General features: G+C 46.2%; 1 protein-coding gene across 1 annotated transcript in view; it reads left to right on the top strand.

Annotated features, from left to right (window-relative positions):
* The window catches only part of LOC149443071 (uncharacterized), a 145,822-nt gene that overhangs the window by 82,711 nt on the left and 43,558 nt on the right, over positions 1 to 19,553 (top strand). Inside the window, 1 exon segment of the mRNA XM_089655915.1 lies at positions 8,326 to 10,845. Coding sequence (XP_089512041.1) covers positions 8,326 to 10,845 — 2,520 coding nt within the window.

The raw sequence follows: 19,553 nt of genomic DNA, 5'->3' as shown, positions 1-19,553 counted from the left end.
TAGGGAGAGGAAGAAACTCTTAGGTACAGTAATTGGTACAGTCTGGAAAACGTATAGTAATTTCAGTAAGGTGTCCATTTTGAGGGTGTTGATGCAGCCGAACCAGGGCAACGCCAAAGCACCCCAGGATGCCAGATCCTTTTGGATATGAGAAACCAAGGGTAAGTGTGACGGAAGCGTAAGAAGGACAGAACACACAAGGCAGATGGCAAACACTTAAAGTTTTATTAAAACCGACAACAGTCACTCAATGGGGAGTAGTGCAGGGAGAGAGAGTCCAAAATACTTGTAATCCAGCCCCGGTGGGCAAAGTTAAAGTCTCCACAGCAATTTGTAAACCAAGAGGCAGTTCATAAGCAGTCAGATAGCACAAGGGAAGCATACACTCAAGCAGGGCTGATGCGGTGGTCTCAGGCAGAGCTGATGTGGTGGTATCAGGAAAAGCTGACAGCATTTCAGGCAGGGCTGATGTAGCTTCAGGGGTCCCCCTTCCTTCAATGGGGCTCAGGCAGAGCCAGGGGGCCACTATAGTCCAGCCGCAGCTGAACCCCTCAGTAGTTGCACAGCAGAAATAGCACACAGGAGAGACCAGCACTGACCTCTTAAACCCCCTGAGCAGAACGAGAGGTGGAGGGGGGTCATTAGCAGGATGGCAATGGAGGGACTGGCGTAATTGAGTTTAGGGACAGTTTGGATGACACTGGAGAGAATGGACAGGAATGGAACTACAGTAATTTAATTTGTAGCTGTAAACAGAAAAGACTGGTTGGACAGGATGGACACTGAAACACAATAATTGAATTTTCAGCTGTAAACAGAAAGGACTGGTTGGACAGGATGGACACAATAATTGAGTTTGCAGCTGTAAACAGTGTAACAGTGGGGAAAATACATTAATACAAAAGTAAGGCACTAATTAGTGGGGAAGATATTATAATTAGGCAAACGACTGGTTGGACAGGATGGACACAATGTAGGACATCTGGGCACAACACAATATTTAGATTTGTAGCTGTAAATAAGATAACAATGGGGGAGGATACACTAATTTAATTTGGGACCTTTTGTGGAGGGGCGCGAGCCCAAACCTATCTGTTCTAAAGTAAGATGTAAGAAACGCTAATCAACGTGATTGAACGCTTTCTCAGCATCAAGTGAGAGGAGGCAAGCCTTTAAGCCATGTCGCTTGATATAAGAGATGAGATGGATAGTTTTAGAGGTGTTATCCCTAGCCTCACGACCTGGGACAAAACCAACCTGATCACAATGAACCAAAGTTGGTAAAAAAGGTGAGAGGCAGTTCGCTAAAAGCTTCGCAAAAAGCTTAACATCTAGGTTAAGTAGAGAGATTGGGTGGTAGCTACCGCAGAGAGATGGGTCTTTATCCGGCTTCGGGATAACCGAAATGTTGGCCAACAAAAAGGCTGAAGAAGGCACATTCAGATCGTCGATGGTATTAAAAGCTTGGGCTAAAAGCGGGGCCAGTGAGGCGGCAACAAATTTGTAAAAGCGAGGGGTAAACCTGTCCAAGCCCGGGCACTTACCTGCCGTCAGGGCCTTGATCGCCCCAAGGACTTCCACAGTCGAGAAGGGCTCTTCCAGAGCCAATGCATCCTGAGTATCTAAGACAGGCAGTGCCGTCTCCGTAATGTATTGAGACATAGCCGTAAGAGAAGAAGCAGGAAGAGTATCAGGATGCACTGCGGATAGGTTATAACGTTGAGAATAGTAACGCTTAAACGTGGATGAAATTCCTCGATTATGGTAGTTTAGTATTGTCGGGCGCCTTGATGTGCTGGATCGGACGATGGTATGGCCGGGGGTGGAGTACTCGTGCTAAGTGTTGACCACATTTATTTGTTAGGAAGTAGTAAGTGTTGTGTGCTTTGTCTCGTGCAATAAGAAAAGAAGAATCTAATAGTTGGAGTAAATCTCTGCGAGCATTAGTTATGTTCACCACAACCCTCGGGTCTAACGTGCTCTTATGAGAAGATTCCAGGCACACAATGAGTAAGAACAAGCGATGCATTTCTGCCGTTCAAGACTATTTTAAACAAGAGCCATGCTTAATAAGAACCCCTCTAATAACACATTTAAGAGTCTCCTATTGATTAAGAGAGATGGTTGTGTCTGAGGAGTGATCAAGAACAAAATGTTGTATAGTCTGCAAAGCCTCTGCGGTACACAAAGAATCCTTGAGCAGAGTATCATTCAAGCGCCAAGAAAAGTGGCGCAAAGATGATGATCGGTCCTGAATCGTAAGATGTATTGGGGCATGGTCAGAGCACAGGAAATGACCGATGGAGGAAGAAGTCGGACAATCAAGGAGAGACTGCGTCACAAAGAAATAGTCAATACGACTGTATGACGTGTGAGCCACAGAATAATAACTATATTCGTGCTCCGAAGGGTGTTGGGTTCACCAAACGTCCACAAGGTGTAGGTCATGCAGGCGCGACTTAATAAGGGATAAGATCGATGAAAGGAGAGAAGATTTACCCATGGAAGAGTCCAGGTCTGGAGAAAGAGCTACGTTAAAGGCCCCTCCAACAATGTAATAGGGAACCCCAAAATCAGACAGCTTAGAGAGGACCTTTGCAAGAAATGGAGCTTGATCTTGGTTGGTAGTGTATACATTCGCCACCGTGAAAACAAAATCTTGGAACTTTAATTTGAGGAAGAGGTATTGACCCGCTGGGTCTATTAGTGAGTCAAAGACCTCTGGGCCAAAGGTATGATGAAAAGCAATCGACACCCCTCGAGACCTAGCCAGCGGGTTAGTACTATGATACCATTGAGTATAATAATGATTGCGGAGGACTGAGATACCATCGGAGCGGAAATGAGTTTCCTGAAGGAGCAGTATTTGTGAAAATGATAGAGCATCTGGCCCCGCATCTCCAGAGTGTTGAAGCCCCTACAATTAATAGAGGAACATTTAATTTGGAGTCATAGTCATTGGCAGTGGAGCAAATAGGAAAAAGACGCATCACAAACAACGCTGCGCAAAACCTCTCCCGAGCTCTGAGGAAAAGAAAGAAGAAGAGAAAGGATAAAAAGAGAAGAAGGGAAAAGAAGAAAAAAAGGGGGGGGGGGAGGAGCAGAAAAAGAATGAAAAGCAGAAGAAAAAAACTAACAGACAGACAAGCTGTCTGAAAAAAAATACAGTGTGGTACAACACAGTACACTGAAGACCTAGGTGGGGAACGTCAAAGGCGCATGAATTCGATCCCGACCCAGGCCTCCCACAGGCAATTAATAACTTCAGGGAGGGTCCCCCTCAGACAAGAATGACCCCCCTTATAAAACATATTCAATGAACCCTCAAACAGGCATGAAAAAATAGACACCTTCCTCAATAGATAAACATATACACATAACCAGGTGCAGATGAGGTGAATAGAGGGAGGGCCCAAGGCCCCTGAGACCATGGCTGGAGGCACCCCAGTCCACCACAGCAAACGGCAACAGTATCACCCGAGAACAATCCTTGAGCCATGGCCCCAGGGCCCGGAAGGCAACAAGCACAAATATAAAAGTCACTGAACCAACAGGAGCAACCAAAAGAGGCAATCAACCCATAAAAAATAGGAAAAAGGGTGCAAACGTCTCAAATTACTTGGACAGTAGATCATCTTTCTGGGAAGAGGACCTGGAATGCTTCTTTTGGACGGACCGCTGCCAGGGAGAGGGAAATGGGTGACCTGGTGTCGGGAGCTGAAAGGACCAGTCCGGGAGGGACACCTGAGGTAGCTCGAGCACACCTAGGAATGTGGGACAGTCTCCAAGAGTGCAGAATTGAGTGGATTTACCATGCTGTGAAGCTTGAAGTTGAAACAGAAATCGCCAATGATAGCGGATATGCCTTTCCTGCAACATCTGAGTGAGAGGACGCAGAGCCCTGCGCATGGCCAGAGTCTGGCGGGAGAAGTCAGGAAGTAGCATCACCGACACTTCATTGAATACAATGGTATCCTGCAAGCTGGCTGCACACATGATGGCGTCTTTGATCTTGAAGTAGTGAACCTTGCACAAGGTGTCATGAACAAAAGATGGATCAGGATTCCTGGTGCCCAGCGTGCGATGTACTCGATCCGGCTCTATATAGGTGTCTTTAGGTTGCTGTAAGAGTTGATTGAAGATAGTGGTAACCACCGCGGCTAAATCTTTAGATTCGATGGATTCTGGATGCCCCTAATCCGCATCTTGTTACGGCGGTTTCTGTCCTCAATGTCATCTTGTTGGTACATGAGATGTTGTATAGGGACCGTGTGGGAGTTAAGGGTCTCTTTGTGGGTTTGTAAGGCGTTAGTTACGCCATCAGCGGTACTTTCAATCCTTTCCAGACACGTACAAACGTCTTGTTTAAGAGCACAAATTTCCTGTTTGTACGCTCAATACGTTTCACACATTGCTCAAAATCCGTCTTCGTAGGGAGAGATTTGATGTAAGTGTGTAAGGATCGCATGTGGGACTGCAGATCCCAGCTATCCTCAGAACAAAGAGAAGCCGGAGAAGGGCTGCAGGACCCCTGTGTGTCCTGTGGTCTTAGTGTAGAAGAGGGGTTGTGGGACCCCTGTGTGTCCTGTGGTCTTAGTATAGAAGAGGGGCTGTGGGACCCCTGTGTGTCCTGTGGTCTTAGTGTAGAAGAGGGGCTGTGGGACCCCTGTGTGTCCTGTGGTCTTGGTGTAGAAGAGGGGCTGTGGGACCCCTGTGTGTCCTGTGGTCTTAGTGTAGAAGAGCGGCTGTGGGACCCCTGTGTGTCCTGTGGTCTTAGTGTAGAAGAGGGGCTGCGGGACCCCTGTGTGTCCTGTGGTCTTAGTGTAGAAGAGGGGCTGCGGGACCCCTGTGTGTCCTGTGGTCTTAGTGTAGAAGAGGGGATGTGGGACCCCTGTGTGTCCTGTGGTCTTGGTGTAGAAGAGGGGCTGTGGGACCCCTGTGTGTCCTGTGGTCTCAATGGTGAAGAGGGGCTGTGGGACCCCTGTGTCTCCTGTGGTCTCAATGGTGAAGAAGAGGGGCTGCGGGACCCCTGTGTGTCCTGTGGTCTCAGTGGTGAAGAGGGGCTGTGGGACTCCCGGGCGACCTGTGTTTGCAATGCAGAAGAGGGGCTGTGGGACCCCTGTGTGTCCTGTGGTCTTAGTGTAGAAGAGGGTCTGTGGGACTCCTGTGTGTCCTATGGTCTCAATGGTGAAGAAGAGGGGCTGCGGGACCCCTGTGTGTCCTGTGGTCTTAGTGTAGAAGAGGGGCTGTGGGACCCCTGTGTGTCCTGTGGTCTTAGTGTAGAAGAGGGGATGCGGGACCCCTGTGTGTCCTGTGGTCTCAATGGTGAAGAGGGGCTGTGGGACCCCTGTGTGTCCTGTGGTCTTAGTGTAGAAGAGGGGCTGCGGGACCCCTGTGTGTCCTGTGGTCTCAATGGTGAAGAGGGGCTGTGGGACTCCTGTGTGTCCTGTGGTCTTAGTGTACAAGAGGGGCTGTGGGACCCCTGTGTGTCCTGTGGTCTTAGTGTAGAAGAGGGGCTGTGGGACCCCTGTGTGTCCTGTGGTCTTAGTGTAGAAGAGGGGCTGTGGGACCCCTGTGTGTCCTGTGGTCTCAATGGTGAAGAAGAGGGGCTGCGGGACCCCTGTGTGTCCTGTGGTCTTAGTGTAGAAGAGGGGCTGTGGGACCCCTGTGTGTCCTGTAATCTCATAGCAGAAGAGGGGCTGTGGGACCCCTGTGTGTCCTGTAATCTCATAGCAGAAGAGGGGCTGTGGGACCCCTGTGTGTCCTGTAATCTCATAGCAGAAGAGGGGCTGTGGGACCCCTGTGTGTCCTGTAATCTCATAGCAGAAGAGGGGCTGCGGGAACCCTGTGTGTCTCGCAATCTCCGCATAGGAGAGGGGCTGCAGGACTCCTGCAAGTCCTGTGGTATCAGTACAGGAGAAGGTGGTTTTGCAGGATCCCCAGGGAAAGAGAGATAGAGCCCCGTGGGCTTACCTGCCCATCTTCCGGCAGCCCTGTGTATAAGAGGGATGAGGAGGGGAGAGCCATCAGTGCCATCTTTGAGGCCGGGGTGCCGAAGGCCTCGGCCGTGGATTGGGCCAGGAACCGGATTATTGTGCCACCAGACCGGTCCCCCGTTGCTCCCTGGGGGGTCCAGTGTTGTTTCTTGCACATAAGGATGAATGTGGAGAGCCTGGGAGGAAGATAGGAGCCTGTGAAGGAGGTCCAGGCCAGGAGCTGTGCAGAAATGCTGCATAGCTTGTCATGCGCCAAGCCACGCACCCCGCTCTATATACTTTATGTTGTACATTACATCCTCCTGACCCCTGCACTATATACTCTGTGTTGTACATTACATACTCCTGACCCCTGCACTATATACTCTATGTTGTACATTACATACTCCTGACCCCTGCACTATATACTCTATGTTGTACATTACATAGTCCTGACCCCTGCACTATATACTCCATGTTGTACATTACATACTCCTGACCCCTGCACTATATACTCTGTTGTACATTACATACTCCTGACCCCTGCACTATATACTCTGTTGTACATTACATACTCCTGACCCCTGCACTATATACTCTGTTGTACGTTACATACTCCTGACCCCTGCACTATATAATCTTTGATGTACATTACATCCTCCTGACCCCTGCACTATGTACTCTGTTGTACATTTCATACTCCTGACCCCTGCACTATGTACTCTGTTGTACATTTCATACTGCTGACCCATGCACTATATACTCTGTTGTACATTACATACTCCTGACCCTTGCACTATATACTCTGTTGTGCATTACATACTCCTGACCCCTGCACTCTATACTGGCTGTTGTACATTACATACTCCTGACCCCTGCACTATATACTCTATGTTGCACATTACATACTCCTGACCCCTGCACTATATACTCTATGTTGTACATTACATACTCCTGACCCCTGCACTATATACTCTATTGTACATTATATACTCCTGACCCCTGTACTATATACTCTGTTGTATGTTACATACTCCTGACCCCTGCACTATATACTCTATGTTGTACATTACATACTCCTGACCCCTGCACTATATAATCTTTGTTGTACATTACATACTCCTGACCCCTGCACTATATACTCTGTTGTACATTACATACTCCTGACCCCTGCACTATATACTCTGTTGTACATTACATACTCCTGACCCCCGCACTATATACTCTATGTTGTACATTACATACTCCTGACCCCTGCACTATATACTCTATGTTGTACATTACATACTCCTGACCCCTGCACTATATACTGTATGTTGTACATTACATACTCCTGACCCCTGCACTATATACTCTGTTGTACATTACATACTCCTGACCCCTGCACTATATACTGGCTGTTGTACATTACATACTCCTGACCCCTGCTCTATATACTCTGTTGTACATTACATACTCCTGACTCCTGCACTATATACTCTGTGTTGTACATTACATACTCCTGACCCCTGCACTATATACTCTGTGTTGTACATTACATACTCCTGACCCCCGCACTATATACTCTATGTTGTACATTACATACTCCTGACCCCTGAACTATATACTCTGTTGTACATTACATACTCCTGACCCCTGCACTATATACTCTATGTTGTACATTACATACTCCTGACCCCTGCACTATATACTCTGTTGTACATTACATACTCCTGACCCCTGCACTATATACTCTGTTGTACATTACATACTCCTGACCCCTGCACTATATACTCTATGTTGTACATTACATAGTACAGACTTCTTCTCTCCCCCCTCCCCCACTGCTATATATACACATAATATGGATTCTCTGTTGTTACACCCATTTCCTCCCAGCTGGACATTTTATATCGGATGATGTGATTGGAGCACAGACTTTTACATGGTGATAATAATGTGATAACATCCTCCAACTTTGGACCCTTAAACAGAAAGTGATAATGAGGGAGGAGTCAATACCCCAATGATGGTGGTCTTCAGGATCAGTCCAGTCTTCATCTTGGTTGTTCTCCCCCCATCCTCACTCTCTGACCTCTGGTGGGGCTCAGCCCCGCTGTTCTTCATGACTAAATCATGGACTAAATAAGGAAGTGCAGTACTTCTTGTGTTGGGAAGATGGCGATGAGTGATAGAGGGGGTGGGGACCCTCGTCCTATAATCCCCTCATCACTGTCCCTCCTATAAAAGACAGTTCTGGTTGTTTCCTCACTCTCTGACTAAGGTCCATGAATAAAGAAATGACCTGGTAGGAGATCAGAGGAGCCATTTCCTAGTTCCCTTGAGGGTGGAATTGTAAGCTCCTCAGAGCCCAAGCTGCCTGATGTGGGCGGAGTCCTGGTTTGGGGGAACCAATCAGCTCCTGTCTAGTAATCCTCTTTGTATTTTAGTCCATGGCCGGGAGATGAGGAAAACCTCTGAGGATTGTCTCACTTTGTCTCCAGACTGGAAAGTAGAAGATGAGGACATCACACAGTATAGTCCAGGAGAAAACCCGGCTCCCTCCAATGTCCATCCGGCACCACCCAGTGTAGATGGACCATCGGATTCCTCGTATCCTGAGGAACCTCAGACTGTGCGGGACCGGGCCGGCCTTCCAACAGGGAAGAGATTCTCCTGTACTGAGTGCGGGAAGGGTTTCCAATATAAATCCGGTCTTAATGTGCATAAAAGGTCTTGCACAGGAAAGAAGCCGTATTCCTGTCCTGAGTGCGGGAAATGTTACCATTCTAAATCCAAACTTAATGTGCATAAAAGATCTCACACAGGGGAGAAGTCCTATTCTTGTACTGTGTGCGGGAAATGCTTTTCAGACAAGTCCAATCTTTCTGCCCATCAGAGATTGCATACTGGGAAAAAGACATTTTCCTGTCCCGAGTGCGGGAAATGTTTTTCAGTCAAGTCCAGTCTTTGCATACATCAAAGATCTCACACGGGGGAGAAGCCATATTCATGTCCTGAGTGTGGGAAGGATTTCCAGCGTAAATCAGATCTTAATGTGCATAAAAGATCTCATACGGGGGAGAAGCCATATTCCTGTCCTGAGTGCGGGAAATGTTTTTCACAGATATCCAGTCTGCATAAACATCAGAGATCTCATACAGGGGAGAAGCCGTATTCCTGTCCTGAGTGCGGGAAATGTTTTTCACAGACATCCCATCTTTACAGTCATCAGAGATTTCATACGGGGGAGAAGCCGTATTCCTGTCCTGAGTGCGGGAAATGTTTTTCAAATAAGTCCAGTCTTCATAAACATCAAAGATCTCACACGGGGGAGAAGCCTTATTCCTGTCCTGAGTGCGGGAAATGTTTTGTAGAAAAATCAAAACTTGACACACATCAGAGATCTCACACGGGGGAGAAGCCTTATTCCTGTCCTGAGTGCGGGAAATGTTTTGTAGAAAAATCAAAACTTGACACACATCAGAGATCTCACACGGGGGAGAAGCCGTATTCCTGTCCTGAGTGCGGGAAATGTTTTTCAGATTCGTCCAGTCTTCATAAACATCAGAGATCTCACACGGGGGAAAAGCCTTATTCCTGTCCTGAGTGTGGGAAATGTTTTGTAGAAAAATCAAAACTTGACACACATCAGAGATCTCACACGGGGGAGAAGCCTTATTCCTGTCCTGAGTGCGGGAAACATTTTTCACAGAAGTCCCATCTTTCCAGACATCAGAGATCTCACACGGGGGAGAAGCTATTTTTCTGTTCTGAGTGTGGGAAGGGTTTCCGGCATAAATCAGAGCTTAATGTGCATGAAAGATCTCACAGGGGGGAGAAGCCGTATTCCTGTCCTGAGTGCGGGAAATGTTTTTCAGTGAATTCCAAACTTCATAGTCATCAGAGATCTCACACGGGGGAGAAGCCGTATTCCTGTCCTGTGTGTGGGAAATGTTTTTCAGTGAAGTTCAATCTTTACACACATCAAAGATCCCACAAGGGGGAGAAGCCGTATTCCTGTCCTGAGTGTGGGAAGGGTTTTTGGCATAAATCGGAGCTTAATGTGCATGAAAGATCTCACACAGGGGAGAAGCCGTATTCCTGTCCTGAGTGCGGGAAATGTTTTTCAGTGAAGTCCAATCTTTACACACATCAAAGATCTCACACGGGGGAAAAGCCACATTCCTGTTCTGAGTGTGGGAAGGGTTTCTGGCATAAATCAGTGCTTAATGTGCATGAAAGATCTCACACGGGGGAGAAGCCGTATTCTTGTCCTGAGTGCGGGAAATGTTTTTCAGTGAAGTCCAGTCTTTGCAGACATCAGAGATCTCACACGGGGGAGAAGTTATTTTTCTGTTCTGAGTGTGGGAAATGTTTTTTAGAGAAGTACAAACTTCATAATCATCAGAGATCTCACACGGGGGAGAAGCCGTATTCCTGTCCTGAGTGCAGGAAATGTTTTTCACAGATATCCAATCTTCACACACATCAGAGATCACACACAGTGGAGAAGCCATATTCCTGTCCTGAGTGTGGGAAATGTTTTGTGCGGCAGTCCCTTCTTCATAAACATGAGAGATCTCACAAGCGGGAGAAGCTCTATTCCTGTCCTGAGTGTGGGCAATGTTTTTCAGTGAAGTCCAGTCTTCACATACATCAGAGATCTCACACAGGGGAGAAGCCATATTCCTGTTCTGAGTGCGGGAAATGTTTTTCACAGAAGGGCAATCTTTACAAACATCAGAGATGTCACACAGGGGAGAAGCCATATTCCTGTTCTGAGTGTGGGAAATGTTTTTCACAGAATTCCAATCTTTACAGACATCAGATGTCTCACACGGATGAGAAGCCACTCTGCTGTCCTGAGTGAGGGAAATGTTCCTCTCTGAAGTCCTGTCTTCCTGTACATCAGGGGTCCCACACAACCCTGGAGGTGTATTAGTGCCTTGAGTGCGGGAAATGTCTTCTAGATGAATGTTGCTGGACATCCCAGCTCTCATGTGGGGAAGAAACACACCCTGATATACACCTCAGATATACTCCATGGCTGATCTTCATCATGGAAGAAACAGTTCATGAGGAGATCAGAGGCCCCCAAAGACATGGATGAAGTGTGGGACCGGGTTGGTCATTGATGGCAGGAGAAGATGTTTTCAATGTATTTTCCATCAATGGAAGACATTCCAGCAGCTCAGATGTGATCCCAATAACATTGGTTCCCCCATTCACACAGGAGGAATGGACATGAACTCTCACTGAGGGAATTGCTATACAAACATTCTATGAATAGACCCCCAAATGTCAGGAGACGTTTCTATAAAGACGGGAAGTATGGAGCAGAGAAATGAAGAGACCTCCCAGCAATGTTATTACCAGGCTGCAGCTAGGGGGAGCTCTAATGTCACCCCAGCAGAGGGATCCCATCTAGCCCACATTAACCCTCTCACTGCCAGAGCTGTTTCTGCATGATTTTGCACACATGGGAAAATGCAGATTTTGGTCCTGAAGATGAGATAAACCCCCAAACATCTATTCTGTGACATCAGAGGCCCTGGAGAATAAAATGGTGGTGATTGTTAAGGTGTTCCCCGTACACAGATTCCCCTTCATATCCGCCTTTATTTCCTCCTTTCCCCCATTTTCTATGTTGGGATCTTTTCTACAATACTTTGTTATAATAATGGAACACGTTGTGTATTGTATTGTACACCAATAATAATGACTCCGCCCCCACATTCCAGACAAAGGATCTTCTTGACCAATCAGATTCCTTCCTTTACTATTTCCTGATTCTATGATCACAATCTTGTTAAAAATATAATTACAATAAAAAGTTTATTGAATGAAAAAACAAAATTGTGTTGTGAGTGACAAACGTCTTCATCATAAATTGTTCATAGATGACACATTGAGAGCCTTCCCAGGTCATCAGCATAGAGTGCAGTGGTCAGGAATATGTCCTATACAGCCCTGTGTATAGAGTGCAGTGGTCAGGAGTATGTCATATACAGCCCTGTGTATAGAGTGCAGTGGTCAGGAGTATGTCATATACAGCCCTGTGTATAGAGTGCAGTGGTCAGGAGTATGTCATATACAGCCCTGTGTATAGAGTGCAGTGGTCAGGAACATGTCCTATACAGCCCTGTGTATAGAGTGCAGTGGTCAGGAGTATGTCATATACAGCCCTGTGTATAGAGTGCAGTGGTCAGGAGTATGTCATATACAGCCCTGTGTATAGAGTGCAGTGGTCAGGAATATGTCCTATACAGCCCTGTGTATAGAGTGCAGTTGTCAGGAGTATGTCATATACAGCCCTGTGTATAGAGTGCAGTGGTCAGGAGTATGTCATATACAGCCCTGTGTATAGAGTGCAGTGGTCAGGAACATGTCCTATACAGCCCTGTGTATAGAGTGCAGTGGTCAGGAGTATGTCATATACAGCCCTGTGTATAGAGTGCAGTGGTCAGGAGTATGTCATATACAGCCCTGTGTATAGAGTGCAGTGGTCAGGAACATGTCCTATACAGCCCTGTGTATAGAGTGCAGTGGTCAGGAGTATGTCATATACAGCCCTGTGTATAGAGTGCAGTGGTCAGGAGTATGTCATATACAGCCCTGTGTATAGAGTGCAGTGGTCAGGAGTATGTCCTATACAGCCCTGTGTATAGAGTGCAGTGGTCAGGAGTATGTCATATGCAGCCCTGTGTATAGAGTGCAGTGGTCAGGAGTATGTCTTATACAGCCCTGTGTATAGAGTGCAGTGGTCAGGAGTATGTCCTATACAGCCCTGTGTATAGAGTGCAGTGGTCAGGAATATGTCATATACAGCCCTGTGTACAGAGTGCAGTGGTCAGGAGTATGTCATATACAGCCCTGTGTACAGAGTGCAGTGGTCAGGAGTATGTCATATACAGCCCTGTGTATAGAGTGCAGGGGTTAGGAGTATATCATATACAGCCCTGTGTATAGAGTGCAGTGATCAGGAGTATGTCATATACCAAGGCCTTCCTCTCTGCCTGGCAGTCAAGGAACTTTAGGTATGCCCCAGGAACTGTCTCCATGATGCATTTCAGGGCTTACTGCATCTGAGGAGAATCTCTACTGGTTACAGGCACTCTGGTGCTGGCCCACTCAGGTAGTGGTGTGAAGATAATATTTGATGATACTCCAGTGTCAGTCTCTGTATGCCCATCCTGCGAGGCCATCTCTGAGCCCCTGGGATCTGAGGAGGTGGGAACCCCATCATGGTCAGGTTCCCTCGAGTTCTGGTCTGCTCGGCTATCATGCTCCTGTAGGTGCCAAATCAAATCTTTACGAGTTTTGCAACCAATGTCCATTCCTCATGAGGCACATTCAGCACTCAAATTACTTTTGCTCATTTTCTTGCATTCTGCGTCACCAGGCATAATTGCAAGCAAAGATAGAATAGGAAGCAGAAAAAGGAAGGAGCTGTTGCTATATGTCTTTCTATATACAGTTGTGTTCAAAATAATAGCAGTGTGGAGTTCTATTAGTGACGTCATTCATTCTTTGAAAAACAGGTGGCAATTATTGCCCTTATTTAAGGAAGGAAGGCAGCAAATGTTGTACATGGTGGTTACAGTGCATTTCTCTCTGAAATTCTGAGGAAAATGGGTCGTTCCAGACATTGTTCAGAAGAACAGTGTACCTTGATTAAAAAGTTGATAGGAGAGGGGAAAACATATAAAGAAGTGCAGAAAATGATCGGCTGCTCAGCTAAAATTATCACAAATGCTTTAAAATGGCAACCAAAACCTGAAAGACGTGGAAGAAAGCGAAAAACTACCATTGGAATGGATAGAAGAAGAGCCAAAATGGCGCGGACTCAGCCAACAATCAGCACCAGGAAGATGAAAGAAGGTGTGACGTTCCCTGTGAGGACTGTTACAATTAGAAGACGCCTATGTGAAGCCAAGCTATCTGCAAGAAGCCCCCGCAAAGTCCCACTGTTGGGAAAAAGACGTGTGCTGAAGAGGTTACAATCTGCCAAAGAGCACATTGACTGGCCTAAAGAGAAATGACGCAACAGTTTGTGGACTGATGAAAGTAAGATTGTTCTTTTTGGGTCTAGTGGGCGGAGACAGTTTGTCAGACGACCCCCAAACCCTGAATTCAAGCCACAGTACACTGTGAAGACTGTGAAGCATGGTGGTGCAAGCATCATGATATGGGGATGTTTCTCATACTACGGTGTTGGGCCTATTTATCGCATACCAGGGATCATGGATCAGTTTGAATCCATCAGAATACTTGAAGAGGTCATGCTGCCTTATGCTGAAGAGGAAATGCCCTTGAAATGGGTGTTCCAACAAGACAACGACCCCAAACACACCAGTAAACGTGCAACATCTTGGTTCCAGACCAACAAGATGGACGTTATGGAGGGGCCAGCCCAATCCCCGGATCTTCATCCAATAGAAAACTTGTGGGGTGACATCAAAAATGCCGTTTCTGAGGAAAAACCAAGAAATAGAGAAGAACTGTGGAATGTGGTCCAATCATCCTGGGCTGGAATACCTGATCACAGGGGCCAGAAGTTGGGGGACTCCATGCAACACAGATGTACAGCAGTTCTCAGAAACAGTGCGACTACAACCAAATATTCATGAAGTCATTCAAAGGAAAGCAAAATCTTCAAACATTTCTCAGTTTATATAGTGAATGTTGGAGTTTGTAAAGAAGAATACAAACACTGCGATTTTTTTGAACCGTCTAATATTCACTTTTCTTTAAATTTTTTAGAGGAACAACACAAATTTGATGTATTTTTCTTCATGTTGTGATTTGGAATAGAATGTGTCGTGTTCCCAATGCATTTGTGTGGATGGAAATAAAAGCTATTAGAAGGATTTTCAGCTTTATTCACTTTTTTCAACACACTGATATTATTTTGAACACAACTGTATATGAAACATATGCACCGCTTGTCTCTAAGGACTGTTTCCACAAAGGTTACAATCCTTCAGTGCAGAGCTAATTCCTAACACTTCACCGAAGCTCTTAATGCAACTATCCCACATACGCTGCCATCCAATATGTGACGGGCGCGGCGTCAGACCCCTGACCTTCTCACCAAACTCATGACCAAAGGACTAGCCAATCTAAAACCGCGCTGTCATGTGCGTAACAATGTCATGCACAGCTGCACCCTGCACAATGATTTTCCAGCTCACTGGACCACAATCGATGTACCGGAAGCCTGAGCGATTGTTACTGGGTCAGGTTAATTACACAATTAACCATTCACACTGCCACCACTGCCTTTTTGTACAGAGAAAGAGAAAACTCGGCAATATCAGCAATAACACTAGGATGGTTGAATAATTGTCTGTACACCACTGTCACCGCAGGCAGGTTATACAGAGGGTTAAACACACACAGTAGCGCTCTTCAGAGGCAGGAATACATAGTTTGCATTAAAGAGCTTTAGAAACAGTTCAACACTTTCAGAAAGTAAGATTTATTACTAAAAGGTCAAAAGGGTGCAATAAAAATATTTACAGAAAAAGATGTAGCCAATATATATAAAAATATACAGAGAACAATAACACAGCAAAGAGATAACGGAAAGGAGTTTAGAGGGATAAAGTACTTGTCAAAAGCCTTGGGTTAAGCAGCTTCAAGTTTTCTGAGCAAAAGGGCGTTTTTCCCAAAGTTGGTTCCAATGTTAAAGGGAGAATCTTCAACGCTCACCCACCTCAACTCAGCCTAGCTTAGCTTTTTCTAGCAACTCCACAGGGTGTCTGACTGGAGCAGTAAACCAATCGCCTCATTTGGGGAGGGAGTTGTAGGTGGAGACCTCAGGCTATGACCAAAGCCTGCAAAAATTATATTATGGTTCATAACTTATTCTGGATACATATCCACGAGTAGATTATTACGCAGAATCTTTGGCTGAACGGATAGATATGAAATATGAAATATCCACTGGAATGGTTAAGAAGATGTAATTTTCAGCTCTCCTGTATATGCCAGCTAGGGGGTGTAATATACCTGGAGAATGGTCTTAAATTAAGCTGTCCGAATATGGGCTCCATGTTTAGGTAATTATGTCCTATTTGAAGATATAAACTTATATGAAAAGTGAGTTTTTAAATGTAAGTCTGTTTTTACGACCCCTTGGAATGTCTTTTGAACTCAGTGAAGGACTTGGTTTATGGCTTTACGAGCCCAGATTGCAAAGTAATAGATATCTAGGCCCCAGATCAGTTGTGGGATTTATAGCCATGACGCCCTCCCATGGAGTTTGCTGCCTGTGATCTGCATCAAACAGACCACATGTCACTCAACAGAGAGGGAGGGGGGATGAGGAAAGCTGATTTGGGAGTAGAGATGATACAGCTTGGAAGATTCTTAACAAGATGGATGACCGTGTCCATCTCGGTGTGCACAATTGCTACAATGTGAAGTCATTTTACCTGCAGTATAAATTATTTTCTTTTCACTCCTCTGGGGAAGATTTATTTTAACCACCTTCCGCCCGCCATATAGTCCAATGATGGGCGCAAAGTGGTTCTCTCATTCTGGGAGGACATCATATGATGTCCTCCCATTCTCACCACGCATGTGTGGCTCTGGGAGCGTGCAGCATGGCGATCGGCGGTGCGCTGTGTCCCTTGGAAAGAGCTGAAGATGTCGGCTTGGTCATGTGATCAGCTGTGTTCAATCACAGATGATCACATGTAAACAGGGAAATGCCGGTTATCGGCATTTCTCTCCTCACGAGCTGTCACGCTGACAGAGGAGAGGAGAGCCAGTAATCATCATTCTGCAGAGGGGACATGTACACTGATCATCAGGGCACTGATGATCAGTGTCCCCTGATGATCAGTGTGGCCCCAGAAGTGCCACCTGCCAGTGTCCATCAGTGCCAGCTGTCAGTGCTGAACAGTGCCACATTCCAGTGCCCATCAATGCCACATATTTGCCTACCAGTGCACATCAATGCCACATATCAGTGCCCATTTGAGCTGCCTTTCAGTGCCACCTATCAATCCAATCAGTGCCGCCTATCAATGCCAGTCAGTGCTGCCTATCAGTGTGCATCAGTGCCGCCTATCAGTGCCAGTCAGTGCTGCCTATCAGTGCTATATATGAGTGCTGCCTTTCAATGCCCATCAGTGCCACCTACCAGTGCCTTCTCATCTGCGCCCATCAGTGCAGCTTCATTAGCACACATCAGTGAAGGAGAAAAATCACTTACTTACAAAATTTTATAACAAAAACTAAGAAAAAAATTTTTTTTTTTCAAAATGTTCAGTGGTTTTTGGTTTGTTTAAGAAAAAAATAAAAAAACCCTGAGTTGATTAAATACCACCAAAATAAAGCTCTATCTATCAGAAAAAATTATAAAAAATTTCATATGGGTACAGTGTTGTATGACCGCGCAATTGTGAAAGTGTGATAGCGCTGAAAGCTAGAAATTGGCCTTGGCAGGAAGGGGGTAGAAGTGCCCTGTAGGCTGATTCTGGCTTCTAGTCAATGGTTTATCGGGATGTATACAGTATATATATGACAAGGTAGACTACTTCATGTAACATTACATCTTCATCTCAGATTGTAAGCGGATTGGATTGGCCTGTGTATGGGATTCCAGATCAAGTCATGGCAAGGTACACGTTGAGCGTTGAATATCTGGGTGTAGAGAGATCACGGGGGGGATTTGTATATCTGTTGTCACATGTTGCTGAGTTACTGATTTCTTACACGACATTTCCAGACAGTTGGATGTAATTCATTAATATTTGGAAGTAATTGCTGGCTTGTATTTCTCCCCATTATTGTGGATTAGATCATTGTACTGTTATCTTGTATTGTTTATTATTTATCATCACCTATTAGATTTCATCCCCATTTTGTACTGATTTATATTATTAATAAATATATATTTTTGCACATTATTGCGTTTTATTTCATCTTCCAATTATCACAAATACAGAACTGGGATGTCGGTTACTTTGTGAGAATTAGTAGGGAATCTCCTTCATTCCAGATCCCGCCTGTTTCCATGAATTGTATTCGGATTATTTCCTCACAGATAAAGTTCTGACAATTTGTACCGTTCTGGTGTTTTTGATCCTCAGAAATGAGATCTGCCGTCATCAGACATGATGGATTTTCAGACATCTATCCCATAGTTTGTAGACTCTATAACTCTCCTACACACTGAATCATAGACACTGATTGGGGTTATTGTACCCAAGAAAATTGGTAAAAAGTGGTGTTTAATACCACCAAAATAAATATCTATTTGTGTGAAAAAATTACAAAAATATAATTTGGGTACAATGTTGCATGACTGTGTAATTGTCATTCAAAGTGTGAGAGCGCTGATAGTTACCAGACGGCCGGGGCAGGAAGGGGGTGGAAGTGTCCGGTATACAGGAGGTAGAAATATTTATTTTTATACAGACCTCCAAGTGTTTGTGAAATCTCCCACCACAAAATGTACTCAGCCAATCACAGGGCAGGACTCCATTTTTTTTTCTTCTCCTGCTATCAATGGCCAACCCGGTCCCACACTTCATCCATGTCTTTGGGGACCTCTGATCTCCTTATGAACTGTTTCTTCCATGATGAAGATCAGCCATGGAGTATATCTGAGGTGTATATCAGGGTGTGCTTCTTCCCCACATGAGAGCTGGGATGTCCAGCAACATTCATCTAGAAGACATTTCCCGCACTCAAGGCACTAATACACCTCCAGGGTTGTGTGGGACCCGATGTACAGGAAGACAGGACTTCAGTGAGGAACATTTCCATCACTGATGACAAGAAAGTGGTTTCTTGGGGCGTGTCCAAGATGGTGACCAGAGCAGGTGCCTAATCCAGAACTCCGGCGCCCAGGATTGTAATCCGCTGTCATCCGGGCAGCGGGGGCATCGTACGGGGTGCTGGAGGCTGCTGCACAGTCCCCTGCATCTGGAGGAGGGGATCCGGGCTGTATTGCCCATCTCCACAATCGCGGACATCCGCGGCCTAGTGCGGCTGCGGAGCCTCGATGCCTCGGCCTCATCTCCGCTGCCATCTGGCGACCGTGGACCCATCTGAGTCACAGGGGGGCTCCCTCACTATCCTCTGCATTTGGGAGAGGGGATCCAGATTGAATTACCCCTCTCCACGACCGCGGAGGTCCAAGGCCTGGTGCGACTGCGGAGCCTCAGCACAGAATCCGTGGCCATCTGGGTGGAGGGGGACCCATCCGGGGCATCGGAGGCACCTGGACCATTCCCTATATCTGGGGGGGCGCCGGACCTTATTTCCCTCCTCTGAGGCGGCGGAGGCCTGCAGCCAAGTGTGACCTGCTCCATCCAACCCTGATCCTGTCCCATCGGGATCGCAGTGAGTACAAGCAGTATAGGGGGGCAGGTGCTAGTTATCTGGTCCCCCTCCAACGTTTGGTGGTCCGTGGCTCCCACTGTCTGGTCCGCGTGCTCCTCCCCCTGTGAATGTGAACCCTGCTGGGCCCAAAGGCCTCCTGTGGTGGGAATTGGAGCCAGCTCTTGGATCCTTGGTCTCGTTGGGGGAGCCTGTTGCAGCCTATGTCCACTCTGCATTTCTGCGGCTTGATAATAA

This window comes from Staurois parvus, unplaced genomic scaffold (assembly GCF_062004578.1).
Source record: "Staurois parvus isolate SC_StPar_1 unplaced genomic scaffold, SC_StPar_1.0 ptg000877l, whole genome shotgun sequence".
Lineage (NCBI taxonomy): Eukaryota > Metazoa > Chordata > Amphibia > Anura > Ranidae > Staurois > Staurois parvus.
The sequence above is the reverse complement of the archived record's forward strand: the minus strand, read 5'-3'. Positions and strand labels throughout refer to the sequence as shown.